The 19,752-nt window shown below is 51.0% G+C and overlaps 7 protein-coding genes across 7 annotated transcripts in view; 4 read left to right on the plus strand and 3 right to left on the minus strand.

The window, feature by feature from the left end:
- Nucleotides 1-899, minus strand: part of MAA_00065 (uncharacterized protein) — a gene marked incomplete at both ends in the record, with an annotated part of 1,236 nt that extends 337 nt beyond the window's left edge. The window contains 2 exons of the mRNA XM_007818063.1: nt 151-501; nt 562-899. Of these exons, the coding sequence (XP_007816254.1) occupies nt 151-501; nt 562-899 (689 nt within the window). The remainder of the gene's footprint in view (nt 1-150; nt 502-561) is intronic.
- A 670-nt stretch (nt 900-1,569) lies between these two features.
- On the minus strand, nt 1,570-3,395 carry MAA_00064 (uncharacterized protein; the record flags this gene model as incomplete). Its single annotated transcript, XM_007818062.2, has 9 exons — nt 1,570-2,048; nt 2,119-2,189; nt 2,256-2,364; nt 2,430-2,557; nt 2,634-2,750; nt 2,893-2,924; nt 2,983-3,122; nt 3,178-3,231; nt 3,305-3,395. 9 exons carry the CDS (start codon nt 3,393-3,395, stop codon nt 1,570-1,572), a joined length of 1,221 nt encoding a protein of 406 aa, XP_007816253.2.
- Nucleotides 3,396-7,538: 4,143 nt separating this feature from the next.
- MAA_00063 (methyltransferase type 11) lies at nt 7,539-8,330 on the plus strand (the record flags this gene model as incomplete). The annotated part of the gene is made up of 1 exon (XM_007818061.1): nt 7,539-8,330. One exon carries the CDS (start codon nt 7,539-7,541, stop codon nt 8,328-8,330), a length of 792 nt encoding a protein of 263 aa, XP_007816252.1.
- Nucleotides 8,331-8,740: 410 nt separating this feature from the next.
- Nucleotides 8,741-10,003, plus strand: MAA_00062 (alpha/beta-hydrolase; the record flags this gene model as incomplete). The annotated part of the gene is made up of 3 exons (XM_007818060.2): nt 8,741-8,874; nt 8,931-9,472; nt 9,531-10,003. 3 exons carry the CDS (start codon nt 8,741-8,743, stop codon nt 10,001-10,003), a joined length of 1,149 nt encoding a protein of 382 aa, XP_007816251.2.
- A 3,257-nt stretch (nt 10,004-13,260) lies between these two features.
- MAA_00061 (ToxA protein) lies at nt 13,261-14,061 on the plus strand (the record flags this gene model as incomplete). Its single annotated transcript, XM_007818059.1, has 1 exon — nt 13,261-14,061. The coding sequence occupies one exon, from the start codon at nt 13,261-13,263 to the stop codon at nt 14,059-14,061; it is 801 nt and encodes a 266-aa protein (XP_007816250.1).
- A 178-nt stretch (nt 14,062-14,239) lies between these two features.
- Nucleotides 14,240-15,079, minus strand: MAA_00060 (carnitinyl-CoA dehydratase; the record flags this gene model as incomplete). The annotated part of the gene is made up of 1 exon (XM_007818058.1): nt 14,240-15,079. The coding sequence occupies one exon, from the start codon at nt 15,077-15,079 to the stop codon at nt 14,240-14,242; it is 840 nt and encodes a 279-aa protein (XP_007816249.1).
- A 529-nt stretch (nt 15,080-15,608) lies between these two features.
- Nucleotides 15,609-17,123, plus strand: MAA_00059 (uncharacterized protein; the record flags this gene model as incomplete). The annotated part of the gene is made up of 1 exon (XM_007818057.1): nt 15,609-17,123. The coding sequence occupies one exon, from the start codon at nt 15,609-15,611 to the stop codon at nt 17,121-17,123; it is 1,515 nt and encodes a 504-aa protein (XP_007816248.1).
- Between the last annotated feature and the right edge of the window lie 2,629 nt (nt 17,124-19,752).

The following is a 19,752-nucleotide window of genomic DNA, read 5'->3' on the forward strand; positions in this document are numbered from 1 at the left end:
GGCAGCGGCGCCGCGAAGACGCTCCCCGGGTGCAGGGCCTCGCGGTACGGCGCGCGGAAGACGGCGGGCACGGCGACGGTGGCCGCCGAGAGCACGACGCTGACGAGGTGCGCGACGGCCGTGTTGGCAAAGGCGAAGGCGTACACGTACCGCAAGGAGCTGGCCGTCTTGCGGGCGTCTGCGTCGCCGCGCCCGCCGACGAGATACGCCGCGACCAGGAGCACGGCCACGTACGCCGGCCACGGCTGCCACACGGCGATGCAGATCTGCTTGAGGTCGTGCGTCATGGTCTCGGAGAGGGGCACAATCATGAGCAGCGAGGGGACGAACATGGCCACGGTGAAGACGTGCGGCAGCGCGCGGAGCACCGTGTGCGGAATCCGCATATTCGTGGTTGTCGGGTTGGTCGCCGTCGTAGAGTAGCACAGGTGCAGCAGGGCGTAGAGCGGCGTGGCAAAGGCAAACGTGAGCACCTGGGCCGTGAGCCCGAGGACCGCCGGGCTGTCATTTCACGAGCAGTCAGCATCTGATATTGGAGGAAGATGTCCATGTCACACTCACAAGGCGGCCGCGGTGCCGGCGCTTCCCTTGCGCCACGACTCGAGCGTCACCAGGATCCAGGCCGAGGCAAAGGTGCCCGAGAAGGCGACCGAGTGCAGCGTCAGGGCGGGCTGGCTGCCGTCGCCGACGGGCCAGAAGAAGACGGTCAGGGTGGTGAGCAGCTGGTCGAGCGGCGCGAGGCCGGTGTAGCGCGTCCGGAGCGGCACGTCGAGGCCCGGCAGCGTCTGGGCGTGCTGCGCCGCGTCGCCCAGCGCCCGGAGGCCATTGGCGTCGGCGAAGTAGAAGATGAAGTAGAAGACGGAGAGCGAGAGCAGCGCGAGCAGCAGCTTGGCCGACATGGTGGGCGCGTCAGGTTCCTCGGGTGCTGGTGCCAATGGGCGTCTGGTGGTTGAAGTCGGGACGGTGCAGGTGGCGGGGACGGAGGGGACTTTATCGTCGCCCTGGGAGGCGGAAACGGACAGGGACCAAGGCCCGGCTTGACGCTCGCTCTCGTCTCCATCCCGTCTGGTTGCTTCTGGTCTCGTGCCGAGACGCCGACGGTGAAATTTGGCGGTTGCTGATGGGCCGTTTGGCAAGGCGGAGCCCCGGATGCAAGAGTTGGCCCGAACGGGGATGCCACATGTTTTTTTTCTTGTTGCCTTTCGCGGGCCAGGCCACGTAGAAAGGTGATTTTTTTTTAGTCGCGGTAATACAAAGTACACACTCTTGAATGCGTTTCACGATAACATTAAATGAAACTGGCCGTTGACTATAGTGTATTGTGCCTCTGGCCGAGTTGCCTGCGTCGCGCGTGGGCCGGAGTACTAAAGCCGAGGCAGTCGGAACGGACCGACCAGACGGAGTTGAACGCCGGTGCGGGTTATGCAGGTCTCTACATGTACAAGGCAACGAATCGCTACATATGTCCTACTTTGTACGCTTTTCATGCTTGCTACTCAATACATTCTGCCCGTGATGCCGGGCCACACACATCGATGATGAGAGCCCATCATACAAGAGACAACACCATTATCCTCGCCTTGGTTGTTGCGCTGGGCTAGGCTCTGCGGTAATAATGGTCTTGTAGCCGCCACAACCGTCTGCGACGACTGAGTTGTAGTCATCACCCACGGAGCCGTCCAAGTGCACGCGGCCTTCCTCTGCCAAATAGCTTTCATGAGTCTGTATTGTTCCCTTTTCCCCATCACGCGATCTTTTTGTGCCGTCCGGTTGCATCTCCTCCCGTTTGATCGTTGTGGTAACGAGTATACCCCCGCAACCATGAGGCCCATCCGTGTTCGTGTCACTTCTCGTCGAGCATCGATCCATGGCGGAGAGAGAATCGCTCCCAAGAGCAGAACACGTAGATGGCAACGCACAGGGCTTGAGCTCTTGCGTGGCAGTCGGCTTCAGCTGTCTATTGGCCTCTCCATCTGTCGAGGCCGTGCTCGCGGTGCCCGCATTGTCCTTGGAGGTGATCCATTGGATGACAATGGCAGAGAACAAAACTGCCAGTTTTCACGTCAGATGTCCGCATTTGACAACTTCACCGGGCCATTTGGACAAGAAAAAACGTACTGTCGCAATTGCAACACAGCAGGCAGATCCAGCCTGCTTCTCCGCCGAGCGCCATGAGGACCGCAATGTTTCTATAATCGCATAAGATTCCATTTGCGTAGAAGAAATTCGCAACCGTGTTATAGCGAAGCACCTACACTATACTACTCAACAGCGTGGCCATGGCGCCACAAAGGGTTCGAGTAGCAACGCTCCGTAGTCTCAAGATCGCCGGTGTTCGGGGCATGCTCTTGTACGAATAAAGATCTATACATGCACAAGTCAAACATCTGCGCATCGTGTATGGTACAGCGGCATGGTACAAAACTTACTGCGCAGCGGAACAAGGAAAAGAATCGTCAGGTAAATATTCGCCACGGTGTCAAAGGCAAGGAGCGGGATCATGGCCGCGCTTTTCATGCCAATCTCGCACACGCCGTTTTCCAACTTGGCTATACGGCTATGAATAGTCGACTGGGTAAGTATGCTTGACAGTGGGCGCACTCCATGTTTGCACGGGCGTGGTAGTAGCTTACAACACGACGTTGAGGATTCCGACAACCACGTATAATCCGAGCATACCGAAACAGTTGAACATGTACAGCTTGGAGTGCATTCTCTTCTTGGTAGTGCCCCGTACAAAATGCTGTCCACTGCTGCGTTAGTTTTGTATGGCAAACACAAGACGGTATGGTGTATTGCGCCAGACGCACCGCTTTTTCAACCAAAAATAGGTAGATAAACTACACGTCTATGTTAGCCTCGTGGGAGAATAACCTGGGTGTCCTGCGACACTTACCACCTAGCTCATGCTCGTCAGCTAATGTCTACAAGACACACCAAAAAAAAAACAGATGAATTTTTACTTCCGCAGAATACACTCACCTTGGTGGTAACGTAACACGCTAGGCAAAGTAAAATGGCCCCTTGACAGGTGGTCAAACTCGAGTTGACGCCGATGGATTGTTGCAGTATAGCGGTAGCAAAAACAAACATGTACGAGTCGACGTATATGGCAAAGACCACTGCGCCCAACGCCGTGTCAGACGGGACTCGAGGACAAGGTGCGACATGACTTACACCAAACCAGGATGGGGAGCCGCGTCCAAGACTTGATGACCAGGCATCTCTGAGCTTCAAAGTTTTCCGTTAGTAAGGGTATAGCAGCTCTCTAGCGCTGCGCAAGGGATGCGGAAAAGGGACCTACTCAGAAATAAAGTAAGCGCCGTGGTCGACAGCAGCGATATTCCCATGCATATGATCCGCCCGGCGATGGGGACCGGCGCTTCGGTAGACATTGTAAAGAGGGATATTCCGTATGCTTTTTGTGAATCTGATGCCGAAAACTTGAAATATAATGTGAAATTGGCTTTTGTCTCGCCTCTAGCTCTCAGCCAAGAGTTGTTGCGACTTTGGAAACCACGGGTGTCAATCTGCCGCCAAGTGCAACCATGGGTTCAATATGGCAAGAAAGAAAAGTATTCAAGTCCATTTTCCACTAATTTTAGTGCAAGAATATTCACATTGGGAGTAATTATATTCTATTTTTCTCGACTGGACGATGGAACCAGCTGAGCACCAGCCATGGTGGCAGATTAACCACAACACGGCGGCTTGAGAAGGGCCAATTTTTGGCCTCGAAACTAGTAGGCAGAAGAACAAGATAGGGGTGAAATATTGGCAAGCTGAACGTCGCACAGGGCATCAAAAGAAAACATTGTGCGCGGGGCTAAAAAAAAGCAACATGTCAACGTGCTATAACATGGACTGGAGCCAGCTGGTAGGGCGACAAATTAAAGGCACAAAGCCACTGTCATGTAGGCGAATAGCAAGCCCGCCTGGTCGAGACGCGAATGTGACGTATAATACGTGCGGTGCTGCGTTTCTTGCGGCTTGGAGCTTTGGCACCGTGGCTTGCATGGCGCCAATGTCATGCCGTTGTTGGATTGCGGGACAATCGATAGATGTGGGTTATGGATATTTCTTTTTGCTGCCATGCGAAAAGACGCGTGCGAGCGTGACAAGTTATTAATAACGCTAATTTGCGTCAAAGAAGTAAAAACATCTGTCAATATCCATGGAGATGGACACAGACTCGCTGCCACCACGTGGCGTAACATATACATGTGAAAAAAAGAAAAGACAAAAAAGAGAGAAGAGAAAACCCAGCCACGGATACTATCATGCCAAATTATGCCTTTTCTCATCTAAGTCGTCCAAAATCCCTCACTATTCGTTCATGTTTTACAAGATTGAGGCACGTCTCAGTCCAAAGACCTCTGTTGACGCCTCAACTGTGCAGAAAGCCCTTTCTACAAAAGCACTCACGACTTGGCTCAGGTGATCGAATCAAAGAAATAGATTACCACTTGTGAGCTGCGACGAGTCCCCAAGCCACGTCCCTCTGAGATCTCGTCATATGATATAAATTCTGATTGTGAACAAAATATGCCATGTTTATTTGGTGCCATGACGTGATTTCAGCGATATGCAACGTACTCAAAGCAAATCCCCTAAGCGATTAATTACGAGGCTTTCCACCAGACGATAAGAAAAATAAAAGCCGTAGTTTGATGCTAGTTTGCAATGGCCAAGAATCCCCGCCGTTAGATAAATGGGTGCTGTTTTGACGTTTGTCATTCTTTCCCCCAACAGAATGCGCCTCGCGTACAATTATAGAAACGCCTTCCGTTGGCTGTCATCTTGTCAGCCAAAAACCACCACGTGATAGGGTATACTATCACTTGTCACAATGTAACCATGTAGCGTAGTTCGGGACGAGCCAAATTGTTACAAGGGAGGCTTAGAGGAGTAACTCAATTCATCTAATAGTAGTCTTTGGTACTAAAGAGCCCTGATTTCTGAAAGTCCTGGATGACTCAAAAAGCTCAATTTACACAAAGAAGAAGTTGTCCACAAAGTATGATATATACAGGAAGTCTTGGATCTCTGAAGAGAGAGGACATGTACATTTACGTCCCCGGTTGCGTTAGGGTTAGGGTCAATGAGAAGTACAGCTCAGCAATTTGGTTGTGGCTATGATAATCATGCCAGCCGTAACGTTCAGCCACTTCGGACAGCACCGCGATTTTTACATGGAAATCGCCCTGTTACACAAGGGCTACGGTCACGGGATTAGGGAAGAAGGCCCTCACCGACTTCTTATAATTAAAGACGTCTTTGACCTCCAAGGCCTTGAGGAAAACCAAGGACCTTTGATACCAAACACTGTTATTAGCTGAATTGAGTTATTGCCCCATGCCCTCTTTGAGCCCTTGTCACAGCGATAGCGTACAGCAGTGACTTTAAAAACAACCGCAATCTTGCGGGGTGCGTTGATGGGATACGCCCGACTCTTTCCTTTCATAAAGTCTAGCCGTGAATGTGCCGATCCGCCTCACCTTCGCCAGTGGTGTGGCCAGTGGCAAGGTCTTGGCTGAATTTTCATTCGGCGGCTGAGGATCAAAGGAGCCGTCCGGCGAGGCTATTGCCCTCGTTTCCAAAAATTGCTACTTGATATGAAAGTCACAGAACTTGGGTTTCAGCTGTACTATATCGTTGACTGTGTAATTTATGGAGAAAAGTCGGCCATGTCGTCAGGTCAAGTCTTTTAGGTGCAAGAATATGACATGACGAGTTTACAACAAAGGATTTTGCTCTTTCGTAAACACGAGAGTACTGGACGCTTCTGGCGGCGCCGTACACGCCTGATTGGGTTTGAGGGCCCATGTGGCAACCTCCAAGACTGTGTCGAGAAACGACATGGCAGTCTGTATTCGGATCAAGCACGCAACACAAGGTATAAACTTGGGCTTCTTATGTGTATATTCCCGTTGAGAGTGACACAGTCGTAGATTGCGGCGTTGTACTTGGGAAAGAGAGTTTCGTCGCAAGCGTGTGAATCCAAGTTCCTAGCAGTCACTCGAGGAACTCTATGAACTCCACAGCGGACAAGGTTATATGTGGTTTGGTTGATTGAGTTGGGAAGCCAAGGCCCGGGTCATTTGCACCAGTCATTCGCGGCTTCTCCGTGTGTGGGTTTACGCAATGCTACTATGCAACTCAGATTCCTCCCGTGTCGTACGAGCTCCGAGCCGTGCCGTCCGCGGATGATGCTTAAACTAGATGACATTAGCAGGAAGGAGACGTCAGATGACCACATGCAGGTTTTCAACGGATTTAGGTTCAGGGGCTGGCGAGAGCCATGTCTTGGGGCAAGCGATCGATTCGGCCCGTTGTCAACATGCGGGACCATAAGATCTACGAGGTTCAACCTCGCTTGTAATTTAAGCAGGAAAGCTAGGAAACCTACCAGCTCATCAAAACCAGGTATTATTCATGAATTGGAAAATGTCGACTACGATGTTTGACTGTAAGATAGGGCTCAATGCCATACATAGATGACTACAATCAAGGACACGATCCACCGCTAAATTCAATCCAAAACTGCTGCTCTTGACAGTGAGAATCGGCGTGGATGCATTAAATCAACGATGGGCCTCATGGCGGTTGTGGATTGAGTTCAACCGCGGAATTGGTTCTCGATTGCATCAATCTACCTCTGGATTAAAATTTGCTTTAATAAGCCATCACGGGTGCTAATCCATTTATCGTGCCCCATCATTGTGACTACCCGAAGCCCTTATCACGGCAGCATCATTCCTGGTCATATTGGAGCAAATATATTATACTATTGTGAGGTATAAAATAAGGGGCTTGGATATTGGAAATCTGGTCGAATTCGGTTAGCAGTTGCGCATGCCTTTTATGGCTTATCCAAAACACAAGGCCAATCGAAATTTTCGTTCCGAAAACGGACGACTGCAGCTCCATAGCATAGAGAAGAGGCAAAATGGCTAAAAACAAGCAACGGAAAAAAGTGTGGAAAACTGCAGGATGCGAAGGAGCCACATTGGCGTCCTCTTCACTACGACGCGAGTTTTCTTGGAAACAAGTTATGACGTAATAGAAATAGCAAATTATGTCTAACTATGACGTAGTAGCACAGACAGAACATGCAGGGTCATCGGGACAGCCGTTTATATCTTTGCTTTGAGACTGGGCTTGTCACATGGATGAGCAACATAACCCTCCTAATCCGGCCGATAACACCTATTGCAGCCGAACCCTCAAGGTCTGGTGGTCATGCAGATAAGTTGGGTAATATAGGCTAGAAGACCAAGGCAGCTGCAACTTACATGCCCCAGTCGTCTAGGTCTGGTTATACGCATACCGGAACTCATGTATATATACGGGTGAAAGGTCAGGACTCTAATGAAGAAAACTTGGGACCTTGAAAGCCCAAAGACAATTATTCGCTGAATTTGAAGCTATTCGCGAGCCCTCCTGTGAGCCCTTGTCACAGGTTTATAAAATACCAATTCCTTCCAGAGGATCAAATAGTCTCTCATCACAACCTACCGCCTGCACATGTCACGGAAATGACTCAATACAATTCGCTGAGCTCGACATACAACGTGTTTGACACGCTACCGTATAGACAAATGGAATGGGAGAACGTTTACCGAGCAGTCAGTCCGTTACTACGGCCCGGAATGAAAGTACTCGAATTAGCGTGTGGCACTGGTTGCTACACGACAAGACTTTTCGATTGGGGCGCCACGGACATGACGGCGGTCGACATATCTCGCCCCATGCTTGCCGAGGCCGCCGCTCGAGCACATCATCACGTCGAGGCCGGAAACTTGCGACTCGTTGCGGCAGACGGCGCCGAGATGCAATCATTCGCGCCCGATCACAGCTCGTGTTATTTTGATCTGGCGTTTGGCGCTTGGTTTTTAAACTACGCCGAGAACAAAGCCCAGTTGAGAGCCATGTTTAGAAACGTGGCGCAAAACCTTCGCCCCGGCGCGCCCTTCATAGCCATAGTGCCTCATCCGACGGATGATGTGGGTGCTCGAGCGGAAATCTATACTAAGCCACCGTTTAATAGAATGTTTCCGAGAAACAAGTATACAAAACCTCTGGAATCAGGTGACGGTTACGGCCTCCGGGTGCTCGTGGATAATAATGGCGTCGATTTCATGACATGGCATATGAAGCGAGAGGTGTACGAAGAAGCGGCGAGACTTGGTGGCTTTCAAGGACGGTTAGAATGGAAACGTGAATTTTTGCTGGATGATGTTTGGAAACAACGGTTCGACTTGACTAGTGACGAGTGGCAAATCAGGGAGGCAAACCCTCACTGTGGAATCCTGATTGCTTGGAAATGATAGCATTGCTTATTGTCGGCACACTAGCAGTCATGACTTGTAATAAGCTTCGGGGATAAGGTTGTTGAAGCATACCTTCAAGCTCTGTATGCTGTGGGTTGACAGGGCCTCTTGATCCCTTCGTCCAGGGCCTCGTGAGAACTAAGCTAGCATCTCGATCTAGATATTTAGTGATACATCTCGGAAGAAGTCAGAATAATATTAGTGGGCAAGTCATTTCTATTTGGGGGTTGCTTCTGGGTATGCACGAGGGCGTCCCGAGGAATGTATAACCCTAACCCGAAAGTCACCTGTGAAGCGACAGACACCAAACATCCGCTAATTTCTTACCCGCCCCATGCCATGTTCCTCTTCTACAATCCTTTCCACCTACAAACCAGTTGACGCCTCCTCCCCGGAGCCTTTGCAGTATGGTCAACCTTGGCACCTTTACTTCTCTCACGCATTTGACCCAAGTCGCCTTGCTAGGAGGCCATGCGCAGGCCAATTGTTCCCAGCTTGTCAACATTGTTCCCAAACGCGAGGTTCTCTACGTTGGCGGACGGTACACAAACGTGACGGCAAGTCTGGATTCCTCCTCTGGTTTTACGCGTCTCTAAGACGGGACAAGCAGGACAATGCAACCAATTCCACATCAATGGCCATGACGGGGCAAATCTACGTCGAGAAGCTTTCCCCCAACCCGGCCCCGGCGAACCCACCACTTCCCATCATCTTCATCGCCGGCGCGGCCCAGACGGGCACCAATTTTCTTGATACGCCAGACGGGCGGCCAGGATGGGCATCCTACTTCATCTCCAAAGGTCACACCGTCTACCTCTCGGACCAGCCTGCGCGCGGCCGCTCCTTCTGGTTTCCCGGACACGGGAGCATCGGGTACATTGGCTCCCCCGATTCTGTCTCTGACATATTCACCGACGTAGCACACAACGGCAACCAGTGGCCGCAGGCGAAGCTTCACACGCAATGGCCCGGCACCGGCCGCGTCGGCGACTCGACCTTTGACGCCTTCTACAGAAGCCAGGTGCAGTTCCAAAAGGACCGCTTCATAGGCGAAGAGGAGAATGCCCAGGCATATTCGGCCTTGGTAGACCTCGTAGGCGACTGTTATATCATCAGTCACTCGCAGGCGGGGGCATACGGTATCGTCCCCCGGTTTCAATATCTCATGACTTGCGGAAATGGTTAACGATTGAGCAGGCTGGAGGGTCGGAGACATGCGCCCACACCTTGTCAAGGGCATTGTGCAGCTCGAGCCGTCCGGTCCGCCATTCACCCTCCGACCACCGTTTGGCAACGAGCCAGCGTTCGCCTTTGGCCTCACCGACCTCGCCATCGGGTACGAGCCGTCGGCGGGCGAGAATGCCGACAACATGGAGACTGTGGTCGAGCCGGCAATCGACGCCCATCACGACGAGTGCATCATGCAAAAGGCCCCGGCGAAGAAGCTGACAAACCTGGGCGGAATCCCACAGCTTGTTGTTACCGGCGAGGCGTCGTTTCATGCGCCGTATGATTACTGCACCGTCAAGTATCTGGAGCAAGTTGGCGTGGAGGTGGAGCATGCGGATCTGGGCGAGGAGGGCATTCACGGCAACGGACACATGTTCTTTATGGAGAAGAATAACCTGGAGATTGCGGATAGGGTGTACCAGTGGCTGCAGAGGCACTGATCAACGCATGATGGAGAATTAATAGCTTTGCTGTATGGTTGCTTGGTTTGATGTAAACTACCGTGGGGAGGGGTAGAAGATGACCGATTTATATCTAGATGAGTACCAGGGTGCAACGCCCCTGACCCGAGCCAAAAGACAAGAATCATGGATTATCCAGTGTCTTAATCGGGATCTTAAGACCTTTCTGGAAAGAAGCCAGCTGGAGACGACTGATGAGCAGCTCGCGTGTATGTGTGGACTGGCAAGATTTCGATCCACGCAAAGCAATGGTAAGACTCGGACACTGGACAGGTGATGATGGAACATGAAATGCATTCAGATAAACTATTAGGTACATATGCCTGCTAGAAACTCTTAGTAGACTTGTGTTTCTGCTTCTTTTACGTGGCGCAGGCCACGGCGGAGAAGGGTCGTCAACGAACCTCTCCGTCTTGGTGTCGGAACCTATCCCAACATACTTGACGACGTCAAGCGTGCGACAAAAAGTGTTTATCTCCTGACTCTTTGAAAAATGCCCCGAATTATTATACGTTCGGCCATCCCCTCGTATACATATGAAGCGTCGCAGGCTCATTTCAATACACACACGTCTTTGGATCGTCTTTCCAACGCCAAAGAAGCGGGAAAGACGGCTTCAAGCTCACGTCTCAGTGAATGGTAGTCAAATGAGGGACAGTGATCGTCTTCCACGTTCACTGGCTTCTGATGTCGTTGTGCAGCCCATGAAGGAGCTTTCCCTGTCTGCATCCGGCTCCGGCCAGTCTAGGTTCTCTTACTGATGGAAGGGTTAGTAACAAGGCGGAGCAGGATGGAAACCAAGAGGCTTGCTCACGATGAGCTGTAGGAATAGCTTCGCGGAGCATATCCCCGTCTTCGTCGGGGAGAAGCTCAGCAACGTCAATGATGTAAGACACCAACCAAGCGCCAGTTGCTGCGCTCATGACACCCAGCACGGCAGTCAACATTGTTGTCTGATATGAGAAAGTTTTGCGTGGCCACGGAATGGCATACTAATGGTATCGTGATGAATTCGAAGATGAAAAGTCGATGTTAAAGGCCAGCCTGGCGCGGAGCTCGAGACAATATACGTTGATCTGCTCGGGCGGAGGTCGAGCTCCCAACACTTGACACCACATAAGCAGCTGCAGCTGAGCTCTCTTAGCGCTTTGCAGCTCTATTGTTCTTCCCATTGATGTCAATTGCGCCACTTGGATGGCTGCATGAATCGGGCTCACGGACCAACATTGACGTGCTCTGTAGACAGTTCTCCACATCCACGATTGACACGATGGCGCCCGGCAGCCAAGGAGAGAGAGGATGGGTTGGCCACTTCCTAGTCGGGCCAGACGTGGCTATAAGAGTTGGTGGCTTGGCCATGGATTGTGATTTCTGACAGATGGTAGGACAATGAGTCAAATTGACAGCCCTTCCAGCAATGGTTAGTGTGAGAGCTACGTAGATGACGTCTGGTGCGGAATGGCTCATGTGTCGGATGAAGCAACGACAGGAGGCTCATTGATAATTTAAAGTCCTCCGAGGTTCAGATGCAGGCGTATGCGATAGTCTAACCCCCGCGTGGCGCAGGAAGTTTACACCGGACCTTTGGCTGTTTTTGGAGGGATGGAGTGGCGGGTTTCACTGAATCAACAAAGGTTTCTTCTTCCAGAAGATGTCTGGTGTATCTTCTGGTACAAAGTCTAGTAAAGGGAGGTTGGCTTTCTGTCGTGATGGGGATATGCAAAATCCACGTACTTTCTTCCAGCACAGCTTCTCGGTCCTACCAGGAAGGGCTGCGAAGCCTCCAACACATGGAACCCGAATGGCTTTTAGAAATGTTCGCTCAAATGCAGATCGAATCTCACCCATGGCTCTAGTTAGACATGTCGGGCTGCTAACCAAACAGGAGGCGAATGACGATAAAGCCAATGACGTAGCTTCCGCCCCAGCAACAATCAGGCCGTTTGTGGTAGCAACCACGCGCTTAAACTTCAGTTCCTATATAATTTTCAGGTCGTGCAACGGCAATAAACGTCGTGTGCTGTCAAGAGCCCGTAAAACATGGCATGATGAGTGACGGGTTGGGTCTGGCCGCCCTTTCTTTCGCCTTGATGACGGGCTCAATTAGATCGTCCTTCTCCTTCGCACTGTCCATCCGCTTTGATAGCATCATGTTCGTTTCCTGCAGAACTTTCAACATGTTGCTCCTCAAAAAATACCTCTGTCCTTCTGCCAAATCTCTCAGGTCTAGATACCACAGCACAACGACTTGGGCCCCTCACGCGCAAGCCTTGAACATGAACCAGACGTATAATCCTGTGTCCAGATTTTCTAAGCTGGAAAAGCTTTCTCCGAGGGTCAAATCACCCACAGTGTCCAAGGTGGTCCAGGTGAACCATGCGGCCAAGTCGAATACATTGCCTCTGGAAATGCATTCTTCATTCACACACCCCACTGACGTTGACCTGCTAACATCCTGTTCAAAGTGTCTTTGCAGTTGTTCAATCATGATATTTGTATGCCTCATAACCGCCCTCTCGTGCTTGTAACGCTACGGACAGAAAATCCGTCAGCCAGGAAGCCTCGGAAAGTTTTTGGCGTGTCCCTCGCCAGGGCGGAAAGATCTTCCGAAACAATTCCATTGAAGCTGGGCCGCGATAAGACTCAGGGTTTTCTCCTCCAATTGAACCTCCATATATGTCTTTCCGCGCCCCTGGTTGTGAGAAGGAAAGCTGTGAAGGAAAAGTATAGCTTGTTCGGTCGGAGCTGTTGGATTGAATGACCTTATGAGTGGCGCGTTAAGAAATCAATTAAACAAGTCCAACTCCTACCCTTTGGCCGGATTTATGCATAAGAACTGCCACGTCACCTATCACACAGCCAGCATTCAGCCACCATCGAACCTGCGTTTACGCTATTGTGTAATTTGTTTCGTTTTCCCATGGACGAGACCGAGTTTCTGGCCACCTCGTTACGCTATTGATGCAGCCGCGAGCCGTGGGAACTTTTGCGTCCATTGGCTACAGATACATCGACATGGGGTAAGTCGTTGCTTTTTACGGTGGCTTTGTCCAAGCCATAAACGAGACAATAAAGCGTTCATTCTATCCGTTTTCCAGACAACTGCTGCTCTATATAATGTCGCCGTTATTCTCTGTCTCCCGACGTTTCAGCTCTGCACCTCAGACTTTGATTCTTCCTGTAAATTGACTCGCAATCTTGACGACGTTTCCTCAAAACCATAGATTCACATCAAGATGACACAGTACGACTCTATTGGATCTTCGTATCTTGTCGTAGGCGAACTCCTCTTCAAACAAATGGAGCTTGCCATGGTGAGGAGGACCATCCGACCATTGCTCAAACCGGATGCCAAGATTGTCGAGTTTGCCTGTGGCACGGGATTCTACACCCAGGAAATATTGTCGTGGACCACCTTGACGATGACAGCCATGGATATCTCTCCAGTCATGCTGGGCATTGCGTCCAAAAGCCTGTCGACCAGTGATAGCGGCCGCGTTCGTTTCGTGCTTGGGGACGGTACTATATCCACGTCCTATGCTCCCGACAACTCAATCGGCTTCTTCGACTGTGCTTTCGGCGGCTGGTTTTTGAATTACACCGAGAAACGGTCCGGGTTAGTAGCAATGTTTGCAACTATCTCGCATAATCTCAGCCATGACGGGGTGTTTGTGGGCGTGGTGCCTCATCCCGCTGACGACTTGGTCACGCGCAAGGAAGCATATAGTCGCCCCCCGTTGGACAGAATGTGGCCGCGTCTGGAGTACATCAAGGAGATTGATGAGGGGTCGGGCTGGAGATCCCGTATACACCTAAACGAGGACGTGTCCTTCCTGGCAGCGCACATGAAGAAGTCTGTGTATGAGACTGCCGCCAGAGAAGGAGGATTCCGAGGGAAGCTGCGGTGGATATCTGAAGGTATTCAGGAACTTGGGTTCAAGGATAGATGGATTGAACAGTTTAACCTGACGGGCGAGGAGTACAACATTCGAGAGGCGAATCCAGTCATGGGTTTATTGATAGTGTGGAAGAATTGAACCCTCGAGTCGCTTCTCTGACCTTTCATGTAGGTGATGATGGACCACTTCTGCGATACGATGGTCTACGAGGTATGACACTCACAAATATCGAATTCTGACAAACATGAAGGCTGTCTGCCCATGTAGACTAGGTTTCCTACCCCTTCTTGTTTCTCACCGTACTGCGCCATCCTTTTTAAAAAGACCCATGTCGTCCAGCGCCAGCAGCGAACCTAGCCGCTCCTCTCACACTCTCCGTCGTAATCACACCAACACCCTCATCAAACTCGTTCCTCAAACCGTCCTCAAACGAGGTGGCATTATAAGCCGCGTAGTAGCAATTCGCCCTATCAACATTCATGCACTCCTGCGGGAACGCAAGCAACTGCTCCGCAATCTTGGTCGCTTCTTGCAAAGACTGCCCCCTCGGAACGACACGGTTCGCAAGGCCCATCTGCAAGGCCTCCTGCGCCGACACGGGCCTCCCCGTGAGAATCATATCCAACGCTCGCCCCAAGCCGACAATGGCTTGCAGACGCACCGTCCCGCCGTCAATAAGCGGCACGCCAAAGCGCCGGCAAAAGACGCCAAACACGGCGTCCTCTTCGGCCACACGCATGTCGCCCAGGAGGGAGAGCTCCAGGCCGCCGGCGACGGCGTGCCCGGCCACTGCGCAGATGACGGGCTTGAGTATCTGCATCCTCGAGGGACCAATGGGCCCGATGTTGCGGCCTTGAACGCGGTGGTTGGCGTCTATGATGGGGCCTTTGTAGTCTGCTGCGCTGGAGCTGGATTCTGCGCCGCGATACTTGGCGACCTCGTGTAAGTCGAAGCCAGCGCAAAAGGTGCCGTTGGCGCCGTGGAACACGCACACTTTTTGCGTGGGATCCGCTTCGAATGCGAGGAATGCGTCTGTTAGTTCCTTAGCCGTGGGGCCGTCGACTGCGTTTCGGCGATGGAAGCGGTTGATGGTGATGGTTGTTATGCCATGCTCGGTCTTGTCGACCTGCACGGCTTGAGGTTTGTCGGTTGTCATGCCGTCCATCAGTGCGTTGATTGAGACTGGGCAATAAGTGAGGCTATGTACTCGGTACGTTTAGGATGTATTACGAAGAAGTTAGCTATATGTCAAATTGAACAGTGAGCTGGTCCTCGATGGAAACTATATAGAGGAGAATTTGACTGCTGCTTCCAAAGGCTCTAGAGAGCTATTATGTGCTTTCAAATCAAACTTCCGTTTTAACCCGACTTTATCCGTGTACAGGATGATTTCTACGTTATACTGAACTCACACGCCTTTTTCCCCTCGTCCGGCTCTCCATGTCCGTTTGTCCGCTTTGGCCTGTGACGGGCTCCGCGGAATGCCAATCATCAACACTCTGGCTGCCCCACCAATTACAAAGTCCCAGTCAGGCGTTTTCTGGTCGAAAGGTCAATCTGGTGGCCAATAACGTGGCGGCAATTCGGCCGCTGGATCCACACGGAAGATTGATTTTGCCAGGCAATTTGTCCGTAAAGTAACTACATGTCGGCCTTCCCTTTTTATTAGCACGAAGCATCTCAGGATGGACTCCCTACCGACCGAGATCATCCAACATATCTGCAAGCAACTATGCTTTCATTGCCAACACCAAGGTGTCTTCCCTAATGCAGACTCGCGCGATGTTCTTGCACACAAATCCTCGCTGTCTCGGCTATGTAGCACATCAAAACGGCTCAGCGTCATTGCCCAGCCGGTGCTTTACCACTACTATGCGACTGGGAATCTTCCCACAACCGCCGGCTTTGGCCTAAACCATGCCATTCGCGCATCTTCTGGGGACGACAAGCTCTCCCTCTTTGTTCGAACAATTATGCAGCGACCAGACCTCGCGGGCCATGTAAGGGCTCTGCAACTAGTGGACTCGGATGTTGTGAAGGGATGCTCCCTTGATCTTTTGCGCGCTTTTGAAACCAAGGCAGAGGAGTGTGGCATGCGGGTACTGGAGGACGACAGCAGTCTGTCAGATGTCGATAGCTTCTACGAAGACCAGCCGCTATCATCGCTTGAGGGCCACCGCTGGCTTGAGGGGCTCGCGATAGCCCTCTCTCCCAATATTGAGATGCTCCTCATCGCACATAACACCCCTTCGCGCCCCTTTGTGAATGTTGATATCAATTTGTCTCGACTGGCAAAACTTGCTATTCGAGGATATTCAGGACAGTACTTCTTCTCCGAGGCAATACCATTACTTTCAGCCGCGCCGAATATGCAGACCTTGTATCTCTTGGATTGTTGCCATCTCACGGGCTGGAATCGAATTCTAGACGTGGAATTTCAACCTCATTTTGAGTTGGCCCTTGCCAACTTGCGTAGCTTGGTTATTAACGGCCCACATCCGGAACACCTGGAAGAAATACTAGGCTATTGTTGCCAGCTACAGGATCTCGAATACTATGAGCAAACGACCATCGGCGTCTCGAATGTCAGGCAGCTAGTAGAGTCGTTTTTGCGCGTCAAGCGCACCCTTCGACGGTTGTACTTTGCCTATCTTCCAAGGGGAAGGTTTGACTTCAACTGCGGCTTCCACCGCACGATTGAGGGCCTTGACGCGGACGAGCAATACCGGGATTACGTCGAGTGTTCGTTGGCCGAATCCTACGATACCAGCGCCATCGAGTTGCTACGAGATTTCGAACAGCTTGAGGAGCTCGGCATCGATCAGGCATCCATCTATAGCCCATCGAGCCCAGATGCTGAAACGAATCCGGGCCGGCTCTCTCGTCTTCTGCCACCAAATATTCAAAGGCTCCGCGTCATGTACGTATACAGGGCTATGACGGGCGATCTCTACTGCCTAGGCCGCCAAGCACCATACAAGTTTCCAGAATTAAAGCATGTCAGACTTGGCCAAGCCATCTCTATTACGCCGGAGAGACAGGCAGGACTTGAGGAAATGAGGCAAATAAGCAGCATCGCCACAACCATGGGAGAGACCATATCGGTGAGCTGGGCCGTTGATGAACTCGGAGCGGATGTACGCACTCGTATTCCAGGGGGTACAGTACACCCCCAATTTATTCCGTGTCCGGTGAATTAGATCCGGACAACCCCTTTCTCGGGACGCCTTAGCAAACTTGTGATTCAGCGGCTACTAGCCTGGCCATCGATGATGATGACAAAGTATACAATACGTTGTACTCGGAGAAGGGGAAAGGGGTATTGACGAGAAGCTTTGAAGCATCAGGAAAAGAACCACTAGTGGTGGTCTCAGAGGCCGTATCAGTTCCCATCAGAGCGGTGTGCTCTTCACGGGAGTATTGGGAATACCACTAGTGCTAGGCTTGGAACAATTACAGGAGTATATTTGGGGTTGTTCCCGCAGCGTGGCTTTTTGAACCAGTACCACTGCCGTCATCGTCCTACTCAAGAGGGTTGGGTGCATTGGCGCCGGTGCTGGACGGCATTGTCAAAACCTATGTCGTTGTCCGAGGCGGCAGTCCGAACAGGAGGTGGGGACTTGAGGGACTTTGCAAGAACACAGTATCTTTTGCAACAACAGTAGCAGTGCTGGACTTGTCGAATTGGACCTGCTCGCTTGATATTCAGCTTGGGCGAGGGCAATATTGCTCCCGAGGAGCATAACGAATCCAACGACTGTCACAGGAAACTTAACTTTGCCTTGTAAACGGTACGTGTGCAGGCTGTGCAGAAAAAATTTAGCGAATGTGATGCGATATGTGAGAACAATAAAAGAATGGCGAGTTAGCTTCACCAACCACATTACAAGGTTGTGGGCAAGAACATCCATCAATTCAACTCAGAGAGAGCCGCAAAGATGCCGCAGATAAATCACACGACTAGGAAACCTGTGAGTATCTAGTCCTTGGCTTGGCTGGGCGGACGTCTGGGAGTCAATATGTATTTGCCCTGAATCACCATTATGCTCGTCAGATAGGCTCGGAGGCCTGTGTGAGCCCATTGGTGCCTTGGAGAGTCCCAAAGATGCAAGGTTGAGTCGCGTGATTTAAGTACTGCAAGTAAAATCAGGAAAGAAAATAAATTATACACTATATAATGTGATGTTGTCACACGGAAATGGCGTTGGTTACACAAGGGCGACGGTCACGGGATTAGGGCAGAAGGCCCTCACCGACTTCTTGGATTTAAAGACCTCTTTGGCGACCGAGGCCTTGGGGAAAACCAAGGACCTTTGATACCAAAGACTGTTATTAGATGAATTGAGTAAATTGCTCCAAGTCTCTAGCCCTTGTCACAGATGTAGACAGAAGAACGCATAGCCATATAAGCAGCATGTTATTTAACCAAAGAGAATCACTGATGGGAGTTGTACCTAATTCAGGCGATAAAATCTATCAATAGGCATGCAGGACTACCAACTAAACTGTTTCCGTCAGCGATGTCCACACTGGTAGTCAAGTCAGCTGTGGAGTTATGTTGTCGCCAAGTTGGAACTCTGGAGTCTTACCATCGCTATGTGCTTAGATTTCTGAACAATGCATGTATTCTTTGCCATTTTTGGAACATACATTCACGTCTTCCAATTATATGACCAATCAAACCTCTATAACTGTACGGGGTGCCCCCAGTCGACTTATGCCGGCTTGTTTCACGGCCGTTGCACGCCACTCCATGGGAGGACTTGGTCAAGTTTCGAGGCTTCAGAGGGAAGGGGCTTTACCAGTCGTCATGTAAAGAAGAGAGGCATTTTGTCCATCCAATAAAAATATCCCATGTCTAACAAAAAGCGCCTTGTCCCCCGGCTCACCGGACGCGATAACCTTGTCGTCGCAGCACGACATGACCATGCCTGTCGACAGCCGGCTACGGTTGGCCAGCCGCGTGTGATATGCCATTGACATTATGTCGTGGAGACGCTTTACAGGGTGAGTGGAGTCCAATAAAACAACATTGAACATTCAAGTCTGGTGTCACAGGATATGTAAGGTGTGCTGGGCGTCCATAAAAGTGCCTCTCACCAACTCCATTTTTGTACGACCAGAAGGAACTTGCTACCCCTCCCTTTGTTGAAGCCAGAAGTCAAATTTGTGTTGCCGAAAGCTCAAAGAGAGTTGATACACTGCAAAAATGTATCTCAGCGCTCGATTTATGCTCTAAAGAGGTGACAACGATGTCGTTCACCAAACTTGCTGACCTAATGCGACTTGGAGCAGCTCGTACAAGCACAACACGTTCGTCCCAGAGACAGGATGACCTTGGCGCATTAGAATGCATGTGTTATTGGGCACAAAAGTCCCACGCAGCTGACAGCTCACGGTGCATTGCCGCCCGGTATTCCTTTCTTGTTACGAGTTGATTTATTAATACTTTTGCCGTGTTACGTGACAGGTTCTAAATGATTGTGCAAGTCTGCCGCTCTCCCTCCCCCATGTATTGCTGCCACATCTTGTGCTGCCTTCGAAACACGGAAACCAATTCACCTGTGCTGCTTTGAAAAGGGATATTTCAGTTAACAAATAACCAGTTATTTGTACTTTCTGTTGCAGTGTATGTTGCCCTCCAATAATCGAAGCATCACCTTGCCCTTGAAGCCCATAGCGTCTATGTACGTACTGGTAAGTTTGTGGAACATCAGGTTGACATCCCAATACCGTTGGTCCGTTGTACAACGGGGGCTTGGGCCTGATAATAGGCCATTCAACTTCTGCAAGTGTGGTCGCACTTGACACAGCTATACACCCTTTCCG

Source organism: Metarhizium robertsii (assembly GCF_000187425.2).
Source record: "Metarhizium robertsii ARSEF 23 chromosome Unknown MAA_Scf_5, whole genome shotgun sequence".
NCBI lineage: Eukaryota > Fungi > Ascomycota > Sordariomycetes > Hypocreales > Clavicipitaceae > Metarhizium > Metarhizium robertsii.